Genomic DNA, 22,666 nt, shown 5'->3' on the forward strand with positions numbered 1-22,666 from the left:
AGCAACAGGAGCATCATCAAAATCTGGCTCCTCTTCCTCCTGCAAAACACCATCAATACAATTACCAGGAGAGTTTCAATGGAAACACTTACAAAAAACTGGCAATTAATAATCCATAGTATCAACTAATATTAAAGTTTCAGTAACAAACAAAATGTGATCACTGTTGTGCAGTTAATCCTAGACATACCTGAAGGTCATAAGCCTCGAGGATCACCTGTAGCACCTCTGCTGTCTTGCCAGTCCGTGATGCCTTCTGCCTGTACACAAAAATATCTCCTTTGGTTGACTCCTCTTCTTATATGTCTACATCAAATCGGTTTGTTGTTTATATGCAACACGAATGCTGTCAGGGCAAAAAGAATATTGTAGGTCTTAACTGAAGTTCTAGACCATTATTGTTAGCTTGCTGCTAACACTTTTATCCATCAGATCCATTAAAACACATAGAAGCTAGCTAGCTGCTAAAAAGTTACATATAACATTAGCATGCTGATATGAATTATATGGTGTTTCTGTAGAACATGAGTTGTTTTCAACATAAACAATTGATTGTTGTTTACTTTGCACATGAACATATTTGGGGGGAAATAACCCACTAACTAGCTATTTAGCTCTTTAGCTTCCTAGCCGCCAGCGCCAACAGTCGTGCAACTGAACTTGCTACTTGACAGCCAAAACGTGATTACTCAATAATAATTACAAAGAGGGAAATTCGCCACTTCTTATCGCAATTTCACTTGCTCCCGCAATTTTGTCGCAACAAACAGCTAAAAAACACAGTTTACTTACCAGATAAGGACGCCTAGCAGCGACAGGATTACTAAAATATCTCCTTTGGTGGGGTGACCAGACATCCTCTTTTACCCGGACATGCGTCCGGCAGTGATTGCAAAATCGTCCGGGATTTTGCCTCGTAGGATATTTGTGTTTCTCTGGGTCCTTCACAAACTAGTTTTTACGCCCTTACAAGTTTAGGAAAGGGTATCTCCCTTACGTTCCACCTTCTAGCACAAGCTCTTACTGTAGCGAGAACTGTCATTGGCCGACCGGCCTCTCAGTGTTGCCAGATGCACGATAATTATCCTCCAAAGACGATCATTTTGAGCATTTAATACGATACTTTACCATTTCCAATCTGGCAACACTGAGCACCGTGCCAATTCCACTAGTTGCATTGTTTACAACAGCACATGACATCTGCATGTGGAAGAGGTGTCAAAATTCCGTCGCGGGGGAGGGGGCGGGGTCATCTGTATGCTACACACTACCACGCCCCTCCCCGCGACGAAGTGTCCTCTTTTTCACAAACTCAAATATGGTCACCCTACGAAGTTGGTCGACTCCTCTTCTACAGGAGGAACATGCTTATAGAAGTCTAACTGATACTATACAATTATTAAGTCTGCTGTCTCCGTCTCTCATCACAAGATCTCTGATTCTGTTCTGAACTAGTCCTGCAACGACGTTGACTAAAAAAATATGAGTTATCAGGCAATGTTTACTCAAACAAATACATTCCAATACAATTAAAACGTCTTCACTTTCTCAGAAAACTAATACATTTAAAGTTGGGTCAACTAAATACCAAGTTTTAAGTACTGAATACATAATGTTAATACGTTAGTAGAACTGTTTGGGTTTACAGTGTATGGCAACTGATGCAAACCCAGAATTCGAGACAGTCATAACAAAACTGTGGTATCGTGATTATCTGGTTCATATAGATACTATTGCAATACCACCCCACTCCATCAGGAGGTACAGTTAACCCTGGAGGTCAAGATTGACAGTAGATTAAGCAGATACCTAACCTGAGTGATGTACGTTATCTACAACCTCTGCGAGTTCTTATATTAAATACTGAACATGATCATCTGGATTGAATCCTCATTTAATGGAAACTACGTTATCACATATTGGCGACGAGGATACTGGATGGAGGAGAAAAGTGCCTGATTAAAGTCGGATGCGTCGGGATGACCGCAGGTGGCAGACGGTAGGAACGTGCAAAGTGCTATTGGACTGGAGGTAACGAGCAAAACGGAAAGATGACTACGATGATGATAGGCACCCTGTCAACTTTTGATGCAAAAGAGCAGACTTGGGAAGAGTACTGCGAGGTTCTCGATCAGTTTTTTGAAGCTAATGGGATCGATGATGGAGAGAAACAGAGGGCTATCCTAATCAGTGTGGTCGGTCCAGCAACGTACAAGCTCATGAGAAACCTGGTGAGTCCAGATAAGCCATCTTCGAAAACATTCGATCAGTTAAAACAAGTAATGAAAGAGCACTTCAATCCTAAACTAAGCGAGATGGTGCAGAGATATGTGTTTGACTCGCGTTCACGTCAGCCTACGGAATCTGTGAGTGCATATGTAGCGGAGCTCAGACGACTAGCTCATGACTGTAACTTTGGCACTACACTGGAGCAAAGGTTAAGAGATCGTCTTGTGTGCGGTATGAATGACGACCGGATTCAAAGACGTCTGCTCTCCGAAATAGACCTGACGTTTGAAAAAGCATTTAAGATAGCAGTAGCTGCAGAAACTGCAAGTAAAAATGCCCAAGACCTACAAAAGGCGGCCGTAGCATGTAACAGCATGAAAACGGAGGGAAAAGAGACAAGAGGAGAATGGAGAAACAAAGAGAGAGATTGTTATCGTTGTCACGGAAGGCACAGTGCAGCCGAATGTAAATTTAAAGATGCCAAGTGTCATTTTTGTGGGAGAGTAGGGCACATCGCTAAGGCTTGTAGGAATAAAAGTAAAGATGATGCCCGTCCCAGTGAAACCAAAGCACACAGAGCAGAGCGGCGCGCACGCCCTCAACACCGTCCACACAAGTCACACAACGTGTGTGAGAGACAAAATGATGACGATAGCTCTGATGACGAAGAAGCATTCACACTGGCATGCCTGAATACAGAAACTTCCATGCAGAGAATTAAACCATTCGAAGTCAACATGGAAGTGAATAAAAAGAAAGTAAACTTTGAAATAGACACAGGATGCAGTGTGAGCATTATGAATGAAAAGAAATTCAATGAGATGTGGGAAGAAAATAAACGCCCCAAATTAAATGAAAGTAAAATGTCTCTGAAGTCATACACTGGAGAGAAAATCAAAGTAGTGGGAGTTTCTGAAGTAAAAGTGAACTATGCTCAGCAAATGAAGACCTTGCCCCTAGTGGTGGTGAAGGGCACTGGACCTAGCTTGTTAGGTAGAGGCTGGCTGGAGGCTTTGAAGCTCAAGTGGGATGAAATCAAACATGTAAAAACAGATGCACATGAGCTACAGGAAGTACTGTCAAAGCATGAGGATGTTTTCAAAAAAGAACTAGGCATGTTAAAAGGCATGAAGGCAACAATCCGTGTGTCTGCGGAGGCCCGTCCAAAGTTCTATAGGCCCCGCTCAGTTCCGTATGCCATGAGGGCGAAAGTAGAAGAGGAGATAGATAGGCTCCTGAAAGAGGGCATCATAACACCTGTCAAGTACGCTGAGTGGGCGGCACCAATTGTTCCTGTGTTGAAGCCGGACGGCTCCATTAGAATATGTGGCGATTACAAACTAACAGTAAACAGCGCCTCCTCACTAGAGCAATACCCTATTCCTCGTGTAGAAGACCTGTTCAATACACTGGCAAGAGGGACACGGTTCTCCAAACTTGATTTAAGCCACGCCTATCAGCAGATCGTGATGGAGGATGACTCCAAGAAATACCTAACGATAAACACACACAGAGGCCTTTTCACCTACAATAGGCTCCCGTTCGGAGTCTCATCTGCTCCAGCCATATTTCAGAGAACAATGGAGAGTTTGTTACAAGGCCTGCCCAGAGTAGCTGTTTACCTTGACGACATTTTACTGACTGGAAGAGACACTGTAGAGCATCTGAGCACGCTGGATGAGGTACTCAGACGACTGAAAGAGGCAGGACTGCGACTGCGCAGAAGCAAGTGTGCATTCTTGCAAGACCAGGTTGAGTACTTGGGTCACAAGATTGATGCTGAAGGCCTGCACCCAGTGCAAAGCAAGGTAACAGCCATCGAGGAAGCTCCACCTCCAACCACAGTGACTGAGCTGAAAGCATATCTTGGCCTTTTAAACTACTATAACAAGTTCCTTCCTAATCTCGCCACACGCCTAGCACCATTACACAGATTGTTAAGAAAAGACATTCAGTGGACTTGGAAGAAAGAACAAGAAGATGCGTTTTGTTTGTCTAAACAGCTGCTGAAATCAGCAAAAGTCCTGGCTCACTATTCAGCAGACAAAGGACTTGTGCTGGCATGCGACGCCTCACCGTACGGAGTTGGCGCCGTGCTGTCACACATCATGGAAGACGGAAGTGAAAAGCCCATAGGCTTCATGTCACGCACATTGACACCAGCTGAAAAGCGTTACTCACAGCTCGACAAGGAGGGGTTAGCCATCATATTCGGAATCAAGCGATTTCACAAGTATATCTATGGACGAAGATTCACGATCAGCACTGATCACAAGCCATTGATCTCGCTTTTCCATGAAAAGAAGCCGGTGCCACAGATGGGGTCACCAAGAGTGCAACGGTGGGCAATACTTCTGAGAGCGTACGAGTACAATATGGTGTACAAGCCAGGCAAAGACCACGCAAACGCAGACGCATTGAGCAGGCTACCACTGCCACACACTGAAGAGGAGGATGACACAGGACAGGTCCTCATGCTGGATGTGGTGGAAGACCCACCAATCACAACAGCCCAAGTGAAGCAGTGGACTGCGAAAGATGAAATATTATCACAAGTGCTGTTGTGGTGTTTGAATGGCTGGCCAAAAGAGGTGGCTTCAATGTTCAAGGCCTACAGCCAGAGAAGGCTTGAACTCAGTGTCAGAGATGGATGTGTGCTCTGGGGAGCGAGAGTGGTTGTTCCAAAGAAGGGGAGGGCCACCCTTTTAAAACATCTACACTACACACACCCAGGCATCTCCAGGATGAAGGGCTTGGCACGTTCATACATGTGGTGGCCAGGTATGGATGCTGACATAGAAAGAGAAGTACAGTCCTGCCACACATGCCAGGAAAACAGAAAGGCTCCAGCTGCAGCTCCTCTCCATCCCTGGGAGTGGCCAGAGACACCCTGGAGTAGATTGCATGTTGATTATGCCGGCCCTCACTTAGGCAGGATGTTTCTTATCGTTATCGATGCACATTCAAAATGGCTTGATGTGTATCCAACAAGTAATGCAACAAGCCAAGTCACCATTGAAAAACTCAGACAGTGCTTTAGCACACATGGCCTGCCTCAGACAATAGTATCGGACAATGGCACATGCTTCACAAGCCAAGAGTTCGAATCATTCCTGAAACAGAATGGTATACAGCACATAACATCTGCACCCTTTCACCCGGCATCAAATGGCCTAGCCGAAAGAGCCGTGCAAACGTTCAAACAAGGAATTAAGAAAACAAAAGGAGATACTTTGGAAACAAAAATAGCAAGATTTCTGTTCAATTACAGGATTACACCCCAAAGTACAACTGGCTTGTCTCCAGCTGAAATGCTGATGTCTAGGAGACTGCGTTCCACACTGGATCTTCTGCTGCCCGATGTGAAGTCAAAGATTCAAAAGAAACAACTCAAACAGAAAGCACAACATGACTTACACAGCAAATGGAGAAGCTTCTCTCCTGGTGACGACGTGTACATCCGAAACTATGGTCACGGACCAAGGTGGGTCCCAGCCGTCATTGAGATGAACACAGGGCCTGTCTCCTACACAGTGCAGACAGGAGATGGACGCGTCATGAGACGTCACGTGGACCAGATCCGTAAACGTCACGCTTCGATGACAGAGACATCCATGCCGGACATGATACTGGAGCCCATGAGTCTTCAGGTTCCAGAGAACGCAGCGGAGGCTTTGACCAGAGACTCTGCTGTTCCAGCGTCAGTGGGAGGAGAAGGAAGTGAGCCCACTGAAACAGCCCAGGTTCACCCTCCAGCTGATCCACCAGACGCGAGTGCAGACTCACCACCGGTGCTGCGACGCTCTGAGCGCACAAAAAAGACTCCAACTCATCTGAGAGACTTTTTGAAATAGGAGTGAGCTCCCTTAAGCAAGAGCAAGAATGCGCTCTGGGACTCACTGGAAGGATGGTAGTCCACCCACCTTCCTAGTTATTGTTTGCTGATGTTTGTAAAAAAACAAAACAATGCACAACACCTGTAAACATTGCCATTGATGTATAGGCTAATTATTCTTCTCAGTTAAAAGTTTACATCTGAACACTATTTTAAGATAGTCAATAGTGTTATGATTTTATGTAGATTATTTTGATAGTTAAAGCATACAGGATGGTTTGTCAGAATGTTACTGTCTATAGTATATAGTGAGCAGTTAAGGTAACAGTTAATGTTGAAGCTCACCAGAGTAGTTTACTCTTAAGGGGGGAGGAATGTGGTATCGTGATTATCTGGTTCATATAGATACTATTGCAATACCACCCCACTCCATCAGGAGGTACAGTTAACCCTGGAGGTCAAGATTGACAGTAGATTAAGCAGATACCTAACCTGAGTGATGTACGTTATCTACAACCTCTGCGAGTTCTTATATTAAATACTGAACATGATCATCTGGATTGAATCCTCATTTAATGGAAACTACGTTATCACAAAAACCATGCCTTTAGTCGTGCTCAAAACTATTAGCATAACTGAAAGCCCTCACTTCAGCATGCCTATTAGGCGCAGATAGAAAGTGCACTACTTTGTACGGACTCAGCTGATGCCCATGGTGTGTCACTTGCATGGAGCGCAAAGAAAGTAAACTTGTACCAACCTGCCTGAAATTAGGTTAATGTGATATGTGATGGCTTTTGACATAAATCTGTGTCCAAGGGCAACATTGTCAGACCAATAGCATTCAACTTCATTTCAAGATGAGCCTGCACATATTGTTGCGCAATAAGGCATGGAGCCTCCTTTCGCAGATGACCCACTTCGTGTCACTCATTCGTTCGTTTGTTTTTCCACAAATGAAAACTTTAAGATATCAAAGCACAGTAACATCTGACTCTCCGGCAAGATTTAGACTAAAAACATCAAGATGTCAGTTTATCCAGAAAACACCACACTTTCTGTTGGTTTGTGTGGGGGGCACTGACACTACAACCGTAAACTTTTAAAAATCACATTATGTAGTAATTTTGAATTCATGTTAGTTCTTCCAGTGTTGGTCTGATAACTCAGCACTCTTACCAAAATTCTTGCTCTTTATTTAATGTATTATAATTTATTCTGAGCCACTAACAGAGCATGGCTTTACAAGTAGCCAGCCACAGGGATAAATGATGCACTCTCATTCTCAGAAGTGTCCCATGCTGTTCACGCCAGCAGCTTGGATTAATTTGCAGATGACTGATGGCTCTGTCTGCACGGCATACGTCATTTTTTCCTAACAATTTGTTGAATTGCAAATTGGATCCTGATCTGTGAAGAAGACCCTTGACTGGGTCACAGAGACACATGCAGGCACATAATATTCGGTGTTGCAAACAGCCGTGGTTTTTAGAAGTCCGCAGCTGATTGTTTATAATTGTATTTCTTTGCAGAGCGAGACCACAAACACCACAAAAGTCATAAATCCTTGCCAAAGAGTGAATTCATTCCAATGACCACAGGTCTTTAATGCCTATCTTTCATCTGTTGTAATGAGGTGGCATAATGTGACAAGTATATAGGCTGAAATATTTGGAAAATAACAACTTCCTGGTTATTATACTGCGTATTATACTGGTAAAGTTCACAATATGCCTACAGTAGAAACCTAAATAGCAATAGAAGATTGTTCTGATCATTTTCAGAAACATGATCTATTATTAAAAGATTGGCATTCTTCATTGTGGCTGAGAATGTGGTTGCATAAATTCTATCTACTTTTCTACCGTACGTCCATGCCATTCTTTAAGGCCAGTGAAGCCTAGTCACTTACAACTCCAGAGTATATTTAAAGGTATTGAGTCTACTTTGCTGACATCTAGTGTTTGAGAAGACACATTGACTTACAGGCGGTCCTAACCTTTATAGCTTGGCATTCGAACGACTTGCGCTTTACGCAATGTAGGTTTTTGTACTGTAGGATATTTTTCTATGATAAGATGAACATGGATTGACTCATTAGTATAAATCCTCAGTTAACCAGTGGACAGGCTGAACATCTGGAAAACGGTATTCAAACTCTAAAAGTGATTAATTGACATTCCAGGGGCCCCATCAGGCGCCATGGGAAACACAACCCTCACGAGGAGATAATACAATGAGCTCATACAAAGTTATATAACATTAGATAGATAATTCTGGTTGGTCTTGGCAAACAGCCATACAGAAAGAGCCACGAAGAAACACAAGAGAGTGGGAGGAACTAGGTTCATTTAAAAAGTCTGACCAGACATGCATACATTAAGATCGAGCTAATCCATGGACCATCTCCTTTTTATGGCTTAATGACTATACAATAAACCTCAGGTCAACACATTAGGCCTTTTGATTATTTGACTACAACAGTCACAACAACAAAACTGGAATGGAAAGGTAGATTAGTAGATTTGGTGTTAAAATAGACTTCGTATAATACACTGAAAGAACAGACTCAATTTACTACACTGCTCAGAAATAACTTTCCTTTCTTAGTTATGTGGTAAATAAAACAGTACGACGATAAACGTTTTACGCTTATGCTTAATGCCTAAATGTGACAGTTCGGTGGACACAAGGATTTAGGGCTGTATGACGCCAGTGTATAGGCCTAATTCAAATTTGCCTATGGCATTTCGATAATATATTTTCAATCGTAGGTTAAAGTATGCTAAAGAATTGAAGCGGTACCAGAATCATACAGAAATGTAAGACTAACGACGGAACAGCTCATTCAGACTCGAGCCTCTTTATGGTGTGTTCCGTCAAGCAAGAACAAATCCATTAATCAACCTGGTAGAATCTTTGCAACAGACCAGATGTGTGGATAACCGAGGGGAAGTTAGAGATTGTTTGTCAACACGCCTTTCTGAGAACCCCGATATAGTTAGTAACTTCTGCTCAAATGCACGGATTTAAGCGAAAGTGAAACCTTGGCAAGAATAACTTTTACAACCACCATACAATTACGTTATTCTCTAGACACGGAAATATAAAGGCCAGGTAAGAAGGTTTTTTGCTAGCCAGTTAACTAGCAAGCCTGGCTAGTCAATTGATTGGGTTTCATGACAAGGCTGCTTGCCTTAAAGCGGTATACTGATCGGTTTGGACAGCATTTCACAAATTGATATGATATTGTGATTTGGAAGTAACTTTCCACTTTTTATACTCCTATATTGGTAATGTTAAATTGTAATCATGCTCAACCTTTGGCGAGGTGATGATCAAGTGGCATTAGCCAATTTAGCTGGTTAGCCAGAAAAGATTATATTTCCTACCTGGAAATTTCTCATTATTGCATTGTCAACTGTTTCGATCTTGCCATTATACTGTGAAACATTGTAGCTGTATTGGAATTATTTGGGTGGTGGAATGTTGGTATATAGATGGGTAGCTACTGGATAGCTAAAGCTAACTGGTACTTTGAAAACAGAGTTTGCTGTACAAACGCCGGTCTCTACTTGCATGATGTTTAGTTTAGCTTCGTGTGTGTTAGGCATTCTGTGTCAATGAGATTATCACAAATAATTGTATTTCTTTTAAAGCATATTCCACATCATACCGAGGCTATACCACTAGTCGTTGAAGTAAGGCTATAATTCAGTGGAGGTTAGCTATTGGTATTGCTACTACTTCATTCATTCATTCATTCATTCATTCATTCATTCATTCATTGATTGCAGAGACCATCCCTCTCAATTAATGTAATCATTAAAGTTGTTCCTATTTATTCAAAGACTCATGGTCGCGGGCTCTGCCCATATGGAGCCCCCCTCCAAACCAGGCGCCAATCAGGTGGCCGACGTGGTGTTTGTAATAGAAGGAACAGCGAACCTAGGCCCATACTTTGAGTCCCTCCGGAAGAATTATATTTTACCTGCCATTGAGTGAGTATACCTTTCTTAGCCCAGTGCTTTTTTGATGGTATGGTGTTTATACATGATATGGTAAGCTGTCCTGAAACTCACTTAAATCCTTTTAAACGATAGATATTTCAATGGTGGTCCACCAGCTGAGACAGACTTCGGAGGGGATGTAAGTAGTTATTTTTTTATCCACCTAATTTCATTCAATCGTGTACTTTTCTTCAGGTTTACCACCAAAACACTCCAGAGACACCACGTTGTATGTTGTGACACTTCCTCTTATATTAACATAGTTGGCCATTCTTTGTAGTATTCTTTTTTCTTTTGTTTATTATGAAATTTGCAGAGGCACCTGTTGGATTTTCGTACATTAAAGTGAATGTCAAAGCTCCATGATAATCTTTGGTTTTGCTTGATGAGTATATGATGAACTTAAAAACAACCTTTTTTTCCCCCTCACTAACATGTCTGGGTGTTTTTTTTTTTCCATTTCTCTTCTAGTATGGTGGCACACAGTATGGGCTTGTAGTGTTCAATACAGTGGACTGTGCCCCAGAGTCCTATGTGCAGTGCCATGCTCCCACCAGCTCAGCTTTTGAGTTTGTCTCTTGGATCGACAGCATTCAGTAAGAACTTGTTAAGTAATTAACTTATTGTTGTGATTGTAATTGAAATTAATTGTTTAGTCTGAAATTGTAGCTGTTCTCTAAATTGAACTTGGTTGACAGGGTGTGAAGGTGCCAAGAGACAGTCTTGTCTCACCATGCAGGCTTCATGGCATCTGTGGGAGAATGTCTTGTTGTGTGTTGAGTTGTTAGTGCTAACGTGGCCCCTTGTGTGGCAGGTTCATGGGTGGAGGTGCAGAAAGCTGCAGTCTCATCGCAGAGGGCCTCTCTGTGGCCCTGCAGCTCTTTGACGACTTCAAAAAGATGAGAGAACAGATGTGAGTTATAATCACGATAACAACAAGTCCTGAGTCCTCTGCATAGTCCTACACACACACACACACACACACACACACACACACACACACACACTTATTCACTACTATGATGTTTCACCTTCTTTTACACCACCCACTGGGTCATAACAAGGCAAATGTCCCACTAAGCATGTACATATTTATGTGTAGTGACACATACATGCGTACACACCTGTGTTCATAGGTTATACATATTCATACATAGATAACCTTGGATCATTTTGTGTGTGTGTGTGTGTGTGTGTGTGGGAATCTGTTTATGTGTGTGTTTTCAGTGGACCAACCCATAAGGTGTGTGTGCTGCTCTGCAATTCTCCACCGTACTTGTTGCCTGCTGTGGAGAGTGTCAGCTACACTGGCTGCACCGCTGACAACCTGGTCCAGATCATCAGAGATGTGAGTGGTGACGACCCTCGAGACACACACGCACACATACACACACACACACGCACACACACACACACACACACACACACACACACACACACACACATACACAGTGTTTCCCCTACCATTATATTAGGGGGGCGCCCCCCTAATTTAAGGTTACCTTTCCTATAGAACAGGTCTATAGCGTGTTCTTTTATTAAACAAACTAAATAGCCTTATGTTATTTATCTTATTTACATGATGTCATGTTTAGTTCAATGTACAGTTCAAATAATTGTTCAGTTAGAGAGAACCTGTAAACCTAGGGGAAACACTGCATACATATACATATTGATGGAGATAATTACCAAACACTGTTAATGACTTATAGAATATATGAATCAAGTGCCTTGTTTTAATAATTACATTATATGCTTTTCTTTTAAGGAACATGGCTTTTCTGTGTTCCTGTGTATATGTGTAACTTTGATTAAGTGGCGCCACTTATTGTTTTCTCGACTCTGAGAAAATACAAGTCGAGAACCTTGTTTTGACTATGATGTTAAACACTTACGGCATCAGCATTACATACATAAGTATATACACCTTGTGGTTTGTGAGTGAAATTGCTTCACTTTCATCCTTGTGCTGTGAGTGAGCCCGATTGCAATTGTTCTTGTTGAATAAATATACTGATTGACAACTCCGGAGTCCTGAAGTAACTAGGGTGAATTTTCACCTGTCACATACATATACATTCATACACGCATACATACAGAACCATAGATCAAATAATGTCCTTGTGGTAAAGACTTGAGTTTTCCCACTGATTGCCAGACCAAGTCTTTCACTTTGGGTTATGTAGTGCAAATGCATGGCTTATAACCTCAGAGAGGATGGGATTAATGCCCTCTTCGATATACATTTTTTTTAAAACTATTTTAGGTCTGAATGTACATTCAAATAATTGTGGGTTTCCGGGAGAATTTTTAGTTAGTCACTTTATTGAAGCCATGTACTCACAGCAGGTACACGAGACTACCCCCTTCATTGAGTGTTCTTGATCTCTCTATTTGTGGACACTCTCTAATGACCTCATTGAGTGTCTTTAACCATAGAGACTTTAGCCACATTGATTAGTTTACATAGCTAGCCAGCACAGATGCTTCAGTTGATAGAGGCAGGGTAGCTTCACATTCAGATCATGTCTGTCTATCTCCCTACAGAAAGGAATCCATTTCTCAGTGGTGGCACCACGCAAGCTTCCTGCACTGAGGGCGCTCTTTGAGCGTGCGTCGCCTGTGGGCGGACCTCCAGAGTCGTCGCTGCCTGATTACTGCCAGGACCCCTTCCACATGGTGCTGGTGCGAGGCATAGCACTGCCAGGTAAACCTGCACAGAGGTGACCCTGAACTTAGCTTAGCTGAAAGGAACAGTCCATGATTCTAATCCTGTTCACTTTTTTTGGTCAAAATCAACAAATTGTCCTCTAGCTGGTCCTCTAGCTGGTGCATTTAGTGTTTGCACTCTGGAAAAGCTCTGGTTTGTACACAGTCCTGGCTCTGTGAATGGGAAACAAACATTGTGGCTTAGGCTGAGCCACAAACAAATCAGCCAATCAACACCGTGCTTCAGCAGCATGGAAGGGAGGGGTGTAATTTGATTGGCTGTTGAGATCACATATCAACAACCTTTCCTGAAACCAAAACTGAACTGCACTTTTAAAGCAACAATAAGTAGTTTTGGTTGAAAATTAGCAAGCTGTCTACCTAAAAGGCAGGCAAAATTCATGCAAAAGCCATGAATAGCCCAGTTGGCAGTGGTACTGACCAAAACTGTGTCTTTTTTGTGATATATTTGGCAGTGTCATGCTGTGAAAGGTATTCTTACAATTTTGTGAGGTGTTCCAGCCCGGAACACAGAACTACATGGTGTATGCAGTAATGCACAACTTTTGGTGAAGTGGTTGTGTAAGATACATTTGAAGAGCAACTGTCAAATGTAAAAACCAGACAGTCAGCGAAGTCAAGCAGGGACAGCAGGTCAAGCAGGGACAGAATGCACTGTGCTAAAGGCAGTTGAAACTAAGTTTCAAGAGAAACATTGTTGACAGCAAGAAGTTCTGATAACGGACAGGGCCAGCATTTACAAGGAATCAGGTGTTATTACTGAACCCCGGATTGGACGAGCCAATCATGACACCAGCTTGTGATCGAGCTCGTGGCCCTACCTCGTGGACCCAGAGTGGTAACATGGATACATCACCGGGCTGGGCCTTAAAAGACCAAACTATTTCTGAAGCTGGCAGAACGCGCCTTCTCCAGCTCTCGATGTGGTGCCGATGTAATACTCTTGACTGCACTGCATTGACTGCTGTTTCGTATTGCTGCTGCTCCTTCCTAAACCAACACGCTAAAAGAAAAATACTTTACAGTTGTCACCTTGTCAACAAGTCCGTTAGTTAGTGTAAGATAAATTTAAAAGGCTACATATAAAAACGGTCAAACGGAAGATACCAAGCAGTGTTAGATGCAATGATGAAAAGCAACTGTCAGATAGAAATGTATCAGACAGTCAGCAGATCAATACACACACACACACACACACACACACACACACACACGTAGGTCAATGCACTGGGTCAAAGGCAGTTAGACAGTTGAAATGTGGAAACCACCTAAGTCGCAAGAAAACAGAAGAAAAGCAGAAACGGCAGAAAAGTAAAATACAGAAGTTCTGTTAAACGGACAAAGTCCAAAAAAGGCCAGAAAGCACAGTGCAGGGTGGACAGACGACCAAGACATCGGCTGAAGGCCACATACCACTAAGTGACATCACCGCTGGGCCAATAAAAGATTGAACATTTCCTGAAGCTGACAGAACGCGCCTTCTCCAGCTTTTGATGTATCACTGTATTGAAAGCTGTATTTCTATTATTATTTGCCAGTAAAAAACCTTGTCTTGTACAACGATCATCTCGTCCGGTGGCTCCTTCCTAAACCAGCACGCAAAGAGAAATACTTAACATTAGCTGGAAGAGATGCTATCTCCTACTGTCTGTCTGTCTGTCTGTCTGTCTGTCAAACTGACCTGTTTGTGTGGCTGGATTTGCAGACCTAGGTGAAAGTATTGTCCTCACAATGTCTTCACATCCACTGTTAAATGTATGCTCATACTGCATTGTCTGTGATTTGCATCTGCTCAGATCATTTTTTAGTTGTTGTAGGCGACGTCTAATTGTTTTATGGACACCAATAGATTGTTGTGTTGTCTGTACCCTTTCTAGTTGCCCCTGGAGGCAGTGCTGGGGCAGTATCCCTGAAGCCAGTTTTACCTCCACAGCCTATGGCTGGAAATCAGCCTCCTATTGGTGCAACCTCCCAGGCTCCTCAACAAATCAACCCAAATCATCCATACCAGGTATTCAGTGGATCTATAGTGTCTGTGTGAATTGTATTACTGCAACTCGTAAAATAAATGTATTGTGGTGTTTCCAACTGCAGAGGCAAGACAAGTTATAAATGGGTTAATAGCTTAAGTGAGTGAGGTACGAGTGCTAAGTGTATGTAGCTTGTTTTGTGGATGGCTTAATTTGCTCAAGTGGGGAGGTTTGTGTCCATTACTTTGTGTAATGTATGGTATATCGTCTTCTCTCCGCTGTTTTCTACCATTGCCCCTCCCACAGGCACCTCCCTCACTCAATGCTGCCGCCGCCGCAGCCGCCATGGCTGTAGAGGCTGCCAATAACCAGAAGAACCGCTGTAAGTCTCTCTCTCTCTCTCTCTCTCTCACTCTCTCTCTGTGTCTCTCTCACACTCTCTCTCTCTCTCACTCTCTCTCTCTCTCTCTCTCTCTCTCTCTCTCACTCTCTGTCTCTGTGTCTCTCTCTGTCTCTCTCTCTCTCTCTCTCTGTCTCTGTGTCTCTCTCTGTCTCTCTCTCTCTCTCTGTCTCTGTGTCTCTCTCTCTCTCTCTCTCTCTCTCTCTCTCTCTCTCTCTGTCTCTGTGTCTCTCTCTCTCTTTCTTTCTCTCTCTCTCTCTCTCACTCTCACTCTCTCTGTGTCTTTTCTCTCTCTCTCTCTCACTCTCACTCTCACTCTCACTCTCACTCTCACTCTCTCTCTCTCTCTCTCTCTCTCTGTCTCTGTGTCTCTCTCTGTCTCTCTCTCTCTCTCTGTCTCTGTGTCTCTCTCTCTCTCTCTCTCTCTCTCTCTCTCTCTCTCTCTCTCTCTGTCTCTGTGTCTCTCTCTCTCTTTCTTTCTCTCTCTCTCTCTCTCACTCTCACTCTCTCTGTGTCTTTTCTCTCTCTCTCTCTCACTCTCACTCTCACTCTCACTCTCACTCTCACTCTCTCTCTCTCTCTCTCTCTCTCTGTCTCTGTGTCTCTCTCTCTCTCTCTCTTTCTTTCTCTCTCTCTCTCTCTCTCTCTCTCTCTCCCCCTCCTTTCAGTTGAGTGTTGTTTTTCTTCTTTAATTATCTTGTTAGGGGCCGATCTCACACAAGAAGCTTTTCTAGAAACGCGTCGCTAGCAAAACCATAAAACCGTTTTCCTATGGTACGGCGCACCTTTCGTGCGCGACTTTTAAGCACAAGGCGCGGAGTGTAAGATAAATTCAGTTCAGTACGAATTTATTAACAACGTATTCATATTAAAGATGTATAGGCCTATATAGAGACACAAGTATGCATTAGGACACAGTGTGCAGAACAGAGCCTGAGAAAACAGAGTCATCTGCTTCAGTTTATCTGGCTGGGACAAGGTCAAGTGGGCAACCCCTTGACCATCTGCAGAAGGGAGTAGAGGTGCTCCCCAGGAAGTAACCTCAGTGGATCTGGACTTAAAAGACAGACTTTTTTTTGTATGTGTATCAGAATGCATTCTCCAGCTTGACTTGACTTCACACAGAGTTCCCATCAACGCCAGGCTGGAGAATGCATTCTGATACACATACAAAAAAAAGTCTGTCTTTTAAGTCCAGATCCACTGAGGTTACTTCCTGGGGGCCTCCAGGTATACGCCTATCTGGGACTGTATATTCTGCAGCAATAACACATCATTTCTGGGTGACACATGTTAAGTTAAAATTAATTGCGTGTTGGTTTACAGAGAAATCAGAGTAACGGACCGCCACACGTAGCAATTGGTTTGATACAGTTGAGTTTACTGGTTTTAAGATTGGACAAGATTCAGCCGGAGATGCAGAGTTCACAATAGCTCTGTCACCCACGGCTGGAGAAGGCGTTCTGAATTTTTCATGTGATCACAATTGGTTTATAAGTCCAGTCTTCACTGATGGTACTTTCTGGGCCTCCAGGTACGCCTCTCTGTGACTTGCATGTTTCAGTCGTAATTTCTGGCCTGACAATTACGTTTCTGTGAGTCTCCACTCCCTTCCTACAGATAGTTTCCCTATCTCATCTGTCTCCTGCCCAGGCTGCCCTACGACCTTGGAATTTATGTCACTGGTCATCCTAAACTTGAAAGCATGTGCTTTGAATGTTATCTTAGGCCCCTCTGTCTGAAACCTGTTTTCCAACTGCCTTTACTGGTTAAATGGGCATACATTGTTAATAGAAATAAAATGTTAATAAATTCATACCTAAACTGAATTTATCTTACACACATCATGGCTTTGTGAGCACCTCTACTCCCTTCTGCAGATGGTCAAGGGGTTGCCCACTTGACCTTGTCCCAGCCAGATAAACTGAAGCAGATGACTCTCTGTTTTCTCAGGCTCTGTTCTGCACACTGTGTCCTAATGCATACTTGTGTCTCTATATAGGCCTGTACATTGTTAATATGAATAAGTTGTTAATGAATTCGTACTGAACTGAATTTATCTTACAGGAGTCGCACAGCTCATCAATGTCACACTCAGCCCAGGCAGCCAATCAGATCAAGCAATAGGCGGGCTTTACTACTTTACCACTTCCTTCCTCTTTTCATGCCGGTAGATGTGGTAGGAACGGTCATAGACATACAGTATATACATGTATATGTGTCTATGGGAACGGTGGCACAAATGCAGGCGAAAGGTTCATATTAGCGGCATCTAATTACGATGACTATATAATAAAAAAAATTTCCAGCGTCACGATTTGATTAGGTTGCGCACGCAGCCCCGCTTCACAGGCGCACCAGGCTGTTTGGCCCAGCGCTCTTTGCCAAGGCGTTTTTGAATCGTCTGCGCCTGTAGCAACGTATCTCGGTGTGATCGCCCCCTTACTGTGCTTTTACCTCTCTCTCTCACACACGCGTGTGTAAGATACATTTGAAGAGCAACTGTCAAATGGAAAAACCAGACAGTCAGCGAAGTCAAGCAGGGACAGCAGGTCAAGCAGGGACAGAATGCACTGTGCTAAAGGCAGTTGAAACTAAGTTTCAAGAGAAACATTGTTGACAGCAAGAAGTTCTGATAACGGACAGGGCCAGCATTTACAAGGAATCAGGTGTTATTACTGAACCCCGGATTGGACGAGATGATCATGACACCAGCTTGTGATCGAGCTCATGGATACCTCGTGGGTACCTCGAAGACCCAGAGTGGTAACATGGATACATCACTGGGCTGGGCCAGAACGCGCCTTCTCCAGCTCTCGATGTGGTGCTGATGTAATACCCTTGACTGCACTGCATTGACTGCTGTATTGGATTGCTACTTGCCAGTAAAGACTTGTCTTGTTTACAACGAGCGTTTCGTCTGGTGGCTCCTTCCTAAACCAACACGCTAGAGAAAGTGCTTAACACGTGCTCTCTCTCTCTCTCGCTCTCGGTCCAGGATTTCACATGAAATAATGCAATTAGAAATACACAATGATTTAAAAAAAAACCATTCCAGCACATGATCGTATCTCTCTCTCTCTTCGCTCTGTAATTCCCCTGTTGTAATCCCCACTTGCAGTCCCCGGGATGATGAACGCAGGTCCCCCCTTCGGCAATCAGCCCACGCTTCCCTCAGTGGGCGCAGTCAAACTGCCCCCCTCCAGTCAGCCCAGCCTGGCCACCGTCACCACTGTGTCATCGCCCCTGCTGCCCCAGCAACAGGTCCCGCCCCCACAACAACAACAACAACAACAACAACAACAACAACAACAGCAGTCGCCGCAGGTCCCACCCCCGGGCCAGTCTGCACCCAATCCACAGACGCAGCAGCCTCCCCAGCAGCAGTCGGGAGCCAATCAGCAGACTCCTCCCTCGTCGCAGCCGGGCATGGGAGGAGCCATGGGCATGGTCAGTATGAACCGAATCTCTCGCACCCTCGCTCGTATATATATCGCACTTTTAGAAAACCCAACACTCTTAAACCACCATGGTCTAAGCCACACGGTCTTCTCTCTCTCTGCCCCAACCCCCATCCCCTCTGTCTCGTATACGTACGTATATCTTTCTCTCCTTCAGCCAGGTGTGGCTGCCGCTCAAGCTGCCTCTAACGCCATTGGCCAGCAGCAAGGAGTGGCCAATAAGATTGTAGCATGGAGCGGGGTACTTGAGTGGCAAGAGGTGAGAAATTCTTCCGTATACTGCAATGCAGGGTGAAAAGTTTTTTTTGTACATTTCATTTCCTGTCTGTTAATGTCAGTTAATGTCAGTCCCTTTGATCCCCTTTTTAGTCTTTGAAAATAGACATCCCTGTCAGTTCCTCTGAAGTACACGGTTCTGTTCCATTGTTAACATGTATATTCCTCTAGCTCTAGTTATGAGCTTAAATTAATTTTTTCGAAAAATGTGATCAATGGACTCGATTGACTGGGGCCTGATTTATCTTGCCGGCTGCATTATTAGATTGACAGGAAACGCTGGCTGGGGGATGTCTCAGTGTGTGTGTTCCTCCTGATGAATGACCTGGCCCTCTGAGTAGGCTGGGGTCGGACCTTCATTAAAACTGATTGGCTCATTGACTTTAGACGATTATCCAGTGATTTATGCCTGTGGGATTCATGGGAATCCATTGATTCGGGGGTTGGAGGGGTTTGTTGTTTTAATTTCTTTTAGTCCCATTGGAGCTTTTTCCTCAAGTAAGCCATTCAAAAGAATCTGGCAACACTGTGCAGCAATACGTTGCTTTCCGTTCACATATGTCTTTAATGGACGTGGGTGATGAATTCAGTGGCCATATTTTTCCTTGAGGGAGCCCGTTTCCTGGGCTTGGTGCGATCAATCAGGTATTGACCCATTCTCAATCTGCCATCGACGGGGAGAAGATGAGACAAGGTCAGTTTATTTTCCCATAGGCTGCGCTCTATCGAACCCTCCCCTCGGAAGGCTGCGCTGGCCTGTTGCCAGGGCGATCGCTCATGTTCGAAGAACCTCCCCAACTAAAGCATAAATCACCCAAGTCCATAACCACCTCGGGGGTCACTGGTCATGTCTGTATTATAATGCTAACCTCTTCATGACACTCTCCTCCACCCCCCTCCTCCCAACCCTCCACCCTGTTTTTCCATCTCTCTGTAGAAGCCAAAGGCCTCGTCCATGGACTCCAGTACCAAACTCACTCGCTCCCTGCCCTGCCAGGTTCAAGTCAACCAGGGGGAAAACCTGTGAGTACAAGACCACCTGCTCCAGTCTGATGCCAGTGTGATGCCAGTGTGATGCCAGTGTGATGCCAGTCTGATGCCAGTCTGATGCCAGTCTGATGCCAGTCTGATGCCAGTCTGATGCCAGTGTGATGCCAGTGTGATGCCAGTGTGATGCCAGTCTGATGCCAGTGTGATGCCAGTCTGATGCTTCTCTTGATAGCCAGTGCCCAAGGTGATCTGCTGTTGTCCTGTCACCATTTTTCCAGAAACACGGACCAGTGGCCACAGAAGCTGATCATGCAGCTCATCCCACAGCAGCTACTGGTAAAAGAAATAATAATAATGATAATGATGATGATAGTGAAGAGAAAGATCTAATACGGCTCTTCCTCTCCGACTCCGACTGTAATGCTAGTGAAGGTTGTCATCACAGGTTGACATTGAAAACATAAAAGCATGTTTTGGAGAAGCTGGACTCCCACTGATAAATAAAGAGGTTTCAGTGCTGCCCTCAAAAGAAACACCAGGCTATTCTTCTCTTTGCACACCAGTGTGTAATGTTTGTGTAGTATTGGTGGCTTCACCGTTTTAAGAATATGGAATGTCATGTGGATGGAAGCCTGTGCCTGCACACTTACCTTTGTTTGCTCACTCACTCACTCTTTCCCATAGAGAAAAATCAATCAAGTTCCCTATGTAGACAATTAACCGTTTCTGACCATCCATTCCAAGCCATTGTTCGTCGGTAACCAATAAACCTTGAACTCCTTCCATTGGGTCCGAAGAGGTCATTGTCTTTATAGAGGATCGAAAGATTTAAGCAACGTGGACATGCGTAACTAAATTATAAAACTAAAAGTGAATGGGCTGGGTTTGTGTTGGAACAATGGCGTCGATCCTAATTATCTGGATTCACAGAATCGTTTTAAAAGGTTTTGGCCTCAGCCAGCTTAGCAAACTCCCAAATAAGCATAGACCTTGATTTGAAATCAGGCGGCTTTTTCTTGTCTTTTTCTTTTCTTTGACGTAAACAAGCAAATTACAACCCTGTATTCTTTGTCCTGCGTTGCATTTGTTTGGTACTGGAGAAATTGAACACAGTAGTTTGCAGTGCATTGAGGCAATTTTTAAGAATTAACTTCACACCGAATAGAATTGTTGCGAATTTCACAAAATAGCTGATGCTCTGAATAGCCCACTGTTAGAAGGAATGATTATGAACGTAACTGATCCACATTTGTACTTTCTCTGCCTCTCTTTCCTACCTGTCAGTGAATCACCCTCTCTCTCTTTCTCCACATGACAGACGACACTTGGGCCGCTGTTCAGGAACTCGCGTATGGTGCAGTTTCTGTTTACCAACAAAGATGTTGAGTCTCTGAAGGGCCTGTATCGCATTATGGCCAATGGCTTTGTGAGTCCACACACACACACACACATCACACACATAAACACACACACATAAACACACACACATAAACACACACACACACACACACACACACACACACACACACATAAACACACACACACACACACACACATAAACACACACACACACACACACACACACACACAGTTTTCCACTGTACACGTCGAAAAGACCACAACATACCCCACTTAGCACGATAGGAAACACATATTTTGTTCATAAACACATCTTTAGTTTTGTTCCCTCTGTTGTGAGTTGGTTTGCATGAAGATATGAGGCTGCAGCTGCCTCAGGTTGTCACAAGAGGGCGTAGTGCATGGTTGTAATCGAAGGAGTATTTTATTTTTATAGCTTAAAGAAAGTCTCAAGATCAGTGGTCCAGTGTGCCAATCCAAGGGAAGAGAACGTTTCTTGCTCGCTCTGCACTTGACACCTTCCCTTTATGATCCCACTAACGGTTGAGGGCTACAGTTGAAGTTGCAATGAATGCACTCCCTTGCTGGGACTTCTGAACTGAGCTGTAGTGAACCAACTGTGCCACCAGGGGGAGTAAGTAACCATATTTAGTTTACATGCCACAAAGACTTTGGATTGGCAGCGTCTAGTCTATTCATGGTCTGGTTTGGATTATCGAACTTGTGTAAAATATGTTGTTGCTGCAGTTAATGACATATGGGATTAGACTATAGGCTTTTGTCTGATGTATGCATTTCTGTTTCTGGATCTACATATGCTCAGACTGTAAGCCTAGACCCATTCAGAGTTCATTGCACAGAACATTTGAGCTGCTGTTGGGGCTGTGAAGACAACATATCTGTAAAGTTATGATGGATGAAAAATGATCATGAGAACCTTGCTACTTGCTAGCAGGCTGTCACAATCACTGCACTCCATTTGCGTCCAGCATCAGAATCAGAATCAGAATCAGAATGGGATTTATTGCCAAGTAGGTTTACACCTACTTGGAATTGTTTCTGGTGTGAAGGTGCATACAGTAAACATAAAACATAAAAACATAGAAACACAATAAGTACTACACATAACATACAATCACAAATAAGTACTACACAAAAGAAAAGTACTACACATAAGAACCAAAAAACACAATATATACGATACAAATATATAACCAATGAATATAAAAAAAGTAAAGTGGAAAGTAGAGTGCAAAAAGCAAAACAGGAGTGCACTGTCGGCCAAGGGGACACTATTTGCCAGCTAGTTCTATGTAACAGGCTTGGTGAGCGATTGTTAGGCCATTGGTTTAGGAAAAGGAGAACTGTTGATATCCTCCCGAGAATGTTTGAAAAAGAGCATGACG

The 22,666-nt window shown here is 43.6% G+C and overlaps 2 protein-coding genes across 8 annotated transcripts in view; both read left to right on the forward strand.

Moving 5' to 3' along the window:
• The first annotated feature begins 1,785 nt into the window (after positions 1-1,785).
• LOC116220493 (uncharacterized protein K02A2.6-like) lies at positions 1,786-6,177 on the forward strand. Its single transcript, XM_031567433.2, has one exon. The coding sequence runs from the start codon at positions 2,052-2,054 to the stop codon at positions 6,081-6,083; it is 4,032 nt and encodes a 1,343-aa protein (XP_031423293.1). The 5' UTR covers positions 1,786-2,051; the 3' UTR covers positions 6,084-6,177.
• Positions 6,178-8,693: 2,516 nt separating this feature from the next.
• med25 (mediator complex subunit 25) overlaps positions 8,694-22,666 on the forward strand; it is a 22,190-nt gene continuing 8,217 nt past the window's right edge. The window contains exons 1-15 of one of the 7 annotated variants that reach the window (XM_031558119.2): positions 8,694-9,357; positions 9,724-9,798; positions 9,916-10,065; positions 10,168-10,213; positions 10,546-10,670; positions 10,889-10,987; positions 11,302-11,422; positions 12,622-12,781; positions 14,682-14,815; positions 15,081-15,156; positions 18,296-18,624; positions 18,793-18,894; positions 19,849-19,934; positions 20,180-20,237; positions 21,220-21,327. In XM_031558119.2, coding sequence (XP_031413979.1) covers positions 9,920-10,065; positions 10,168-10,213; positions 10,546-10,670; positions 10,889-10,987; positions 11,302-11,422; positions 12,622-12,781; positions 14,682-14,815; positions 15,081-15,156; positions 18,296-18,624; positions 18,793-18,894; positions 19,849-19,934; positions 20,180-20,237; positions 21,220-21,327 — 1,590 coding nt within the window. In that variant the 5' untranslated portion in view covers positions 8,694-9,357; positions 9,724-9,798; positions 9,916-9,919. The remainder of the gene's footprint in view (positions 9,358-9,723; positions 9,799-9,915; positions 10,066-10,167; positions 10,214-10,545; positions 10,671-10,888; positions 10,988-11,301; positions 11,423-12,621; positions 12,782-14,681; positions 14,816-15,080; positions 15,157-18,295; positions 18,625-18,792; positions 18,895-19,848; positions 19,935-20,179; positions 20,238-21,219; positions 21,328-22,666) is intronic. The other 6 variants (XM_042707758.1, XM_031558148.2, XM_031558063.2 and 3 more) reach the window with 6 other exon arrangements.

The sequence above is a fragment of the Clupea harengus genome, chromosome 1, assembly GCF_900700415.2.
Source record: "Clupea harengus chromosome 1, Ch_v2.0.2, whole genome shotgun sequence".
Classification (NCBI taxonomy): domain Eukaryota; kingdom Metazoa; phylum Chordata; class Actinopteri; order Clupeiformes; family Clupeidae; genus Clupea; species Clupea harengus.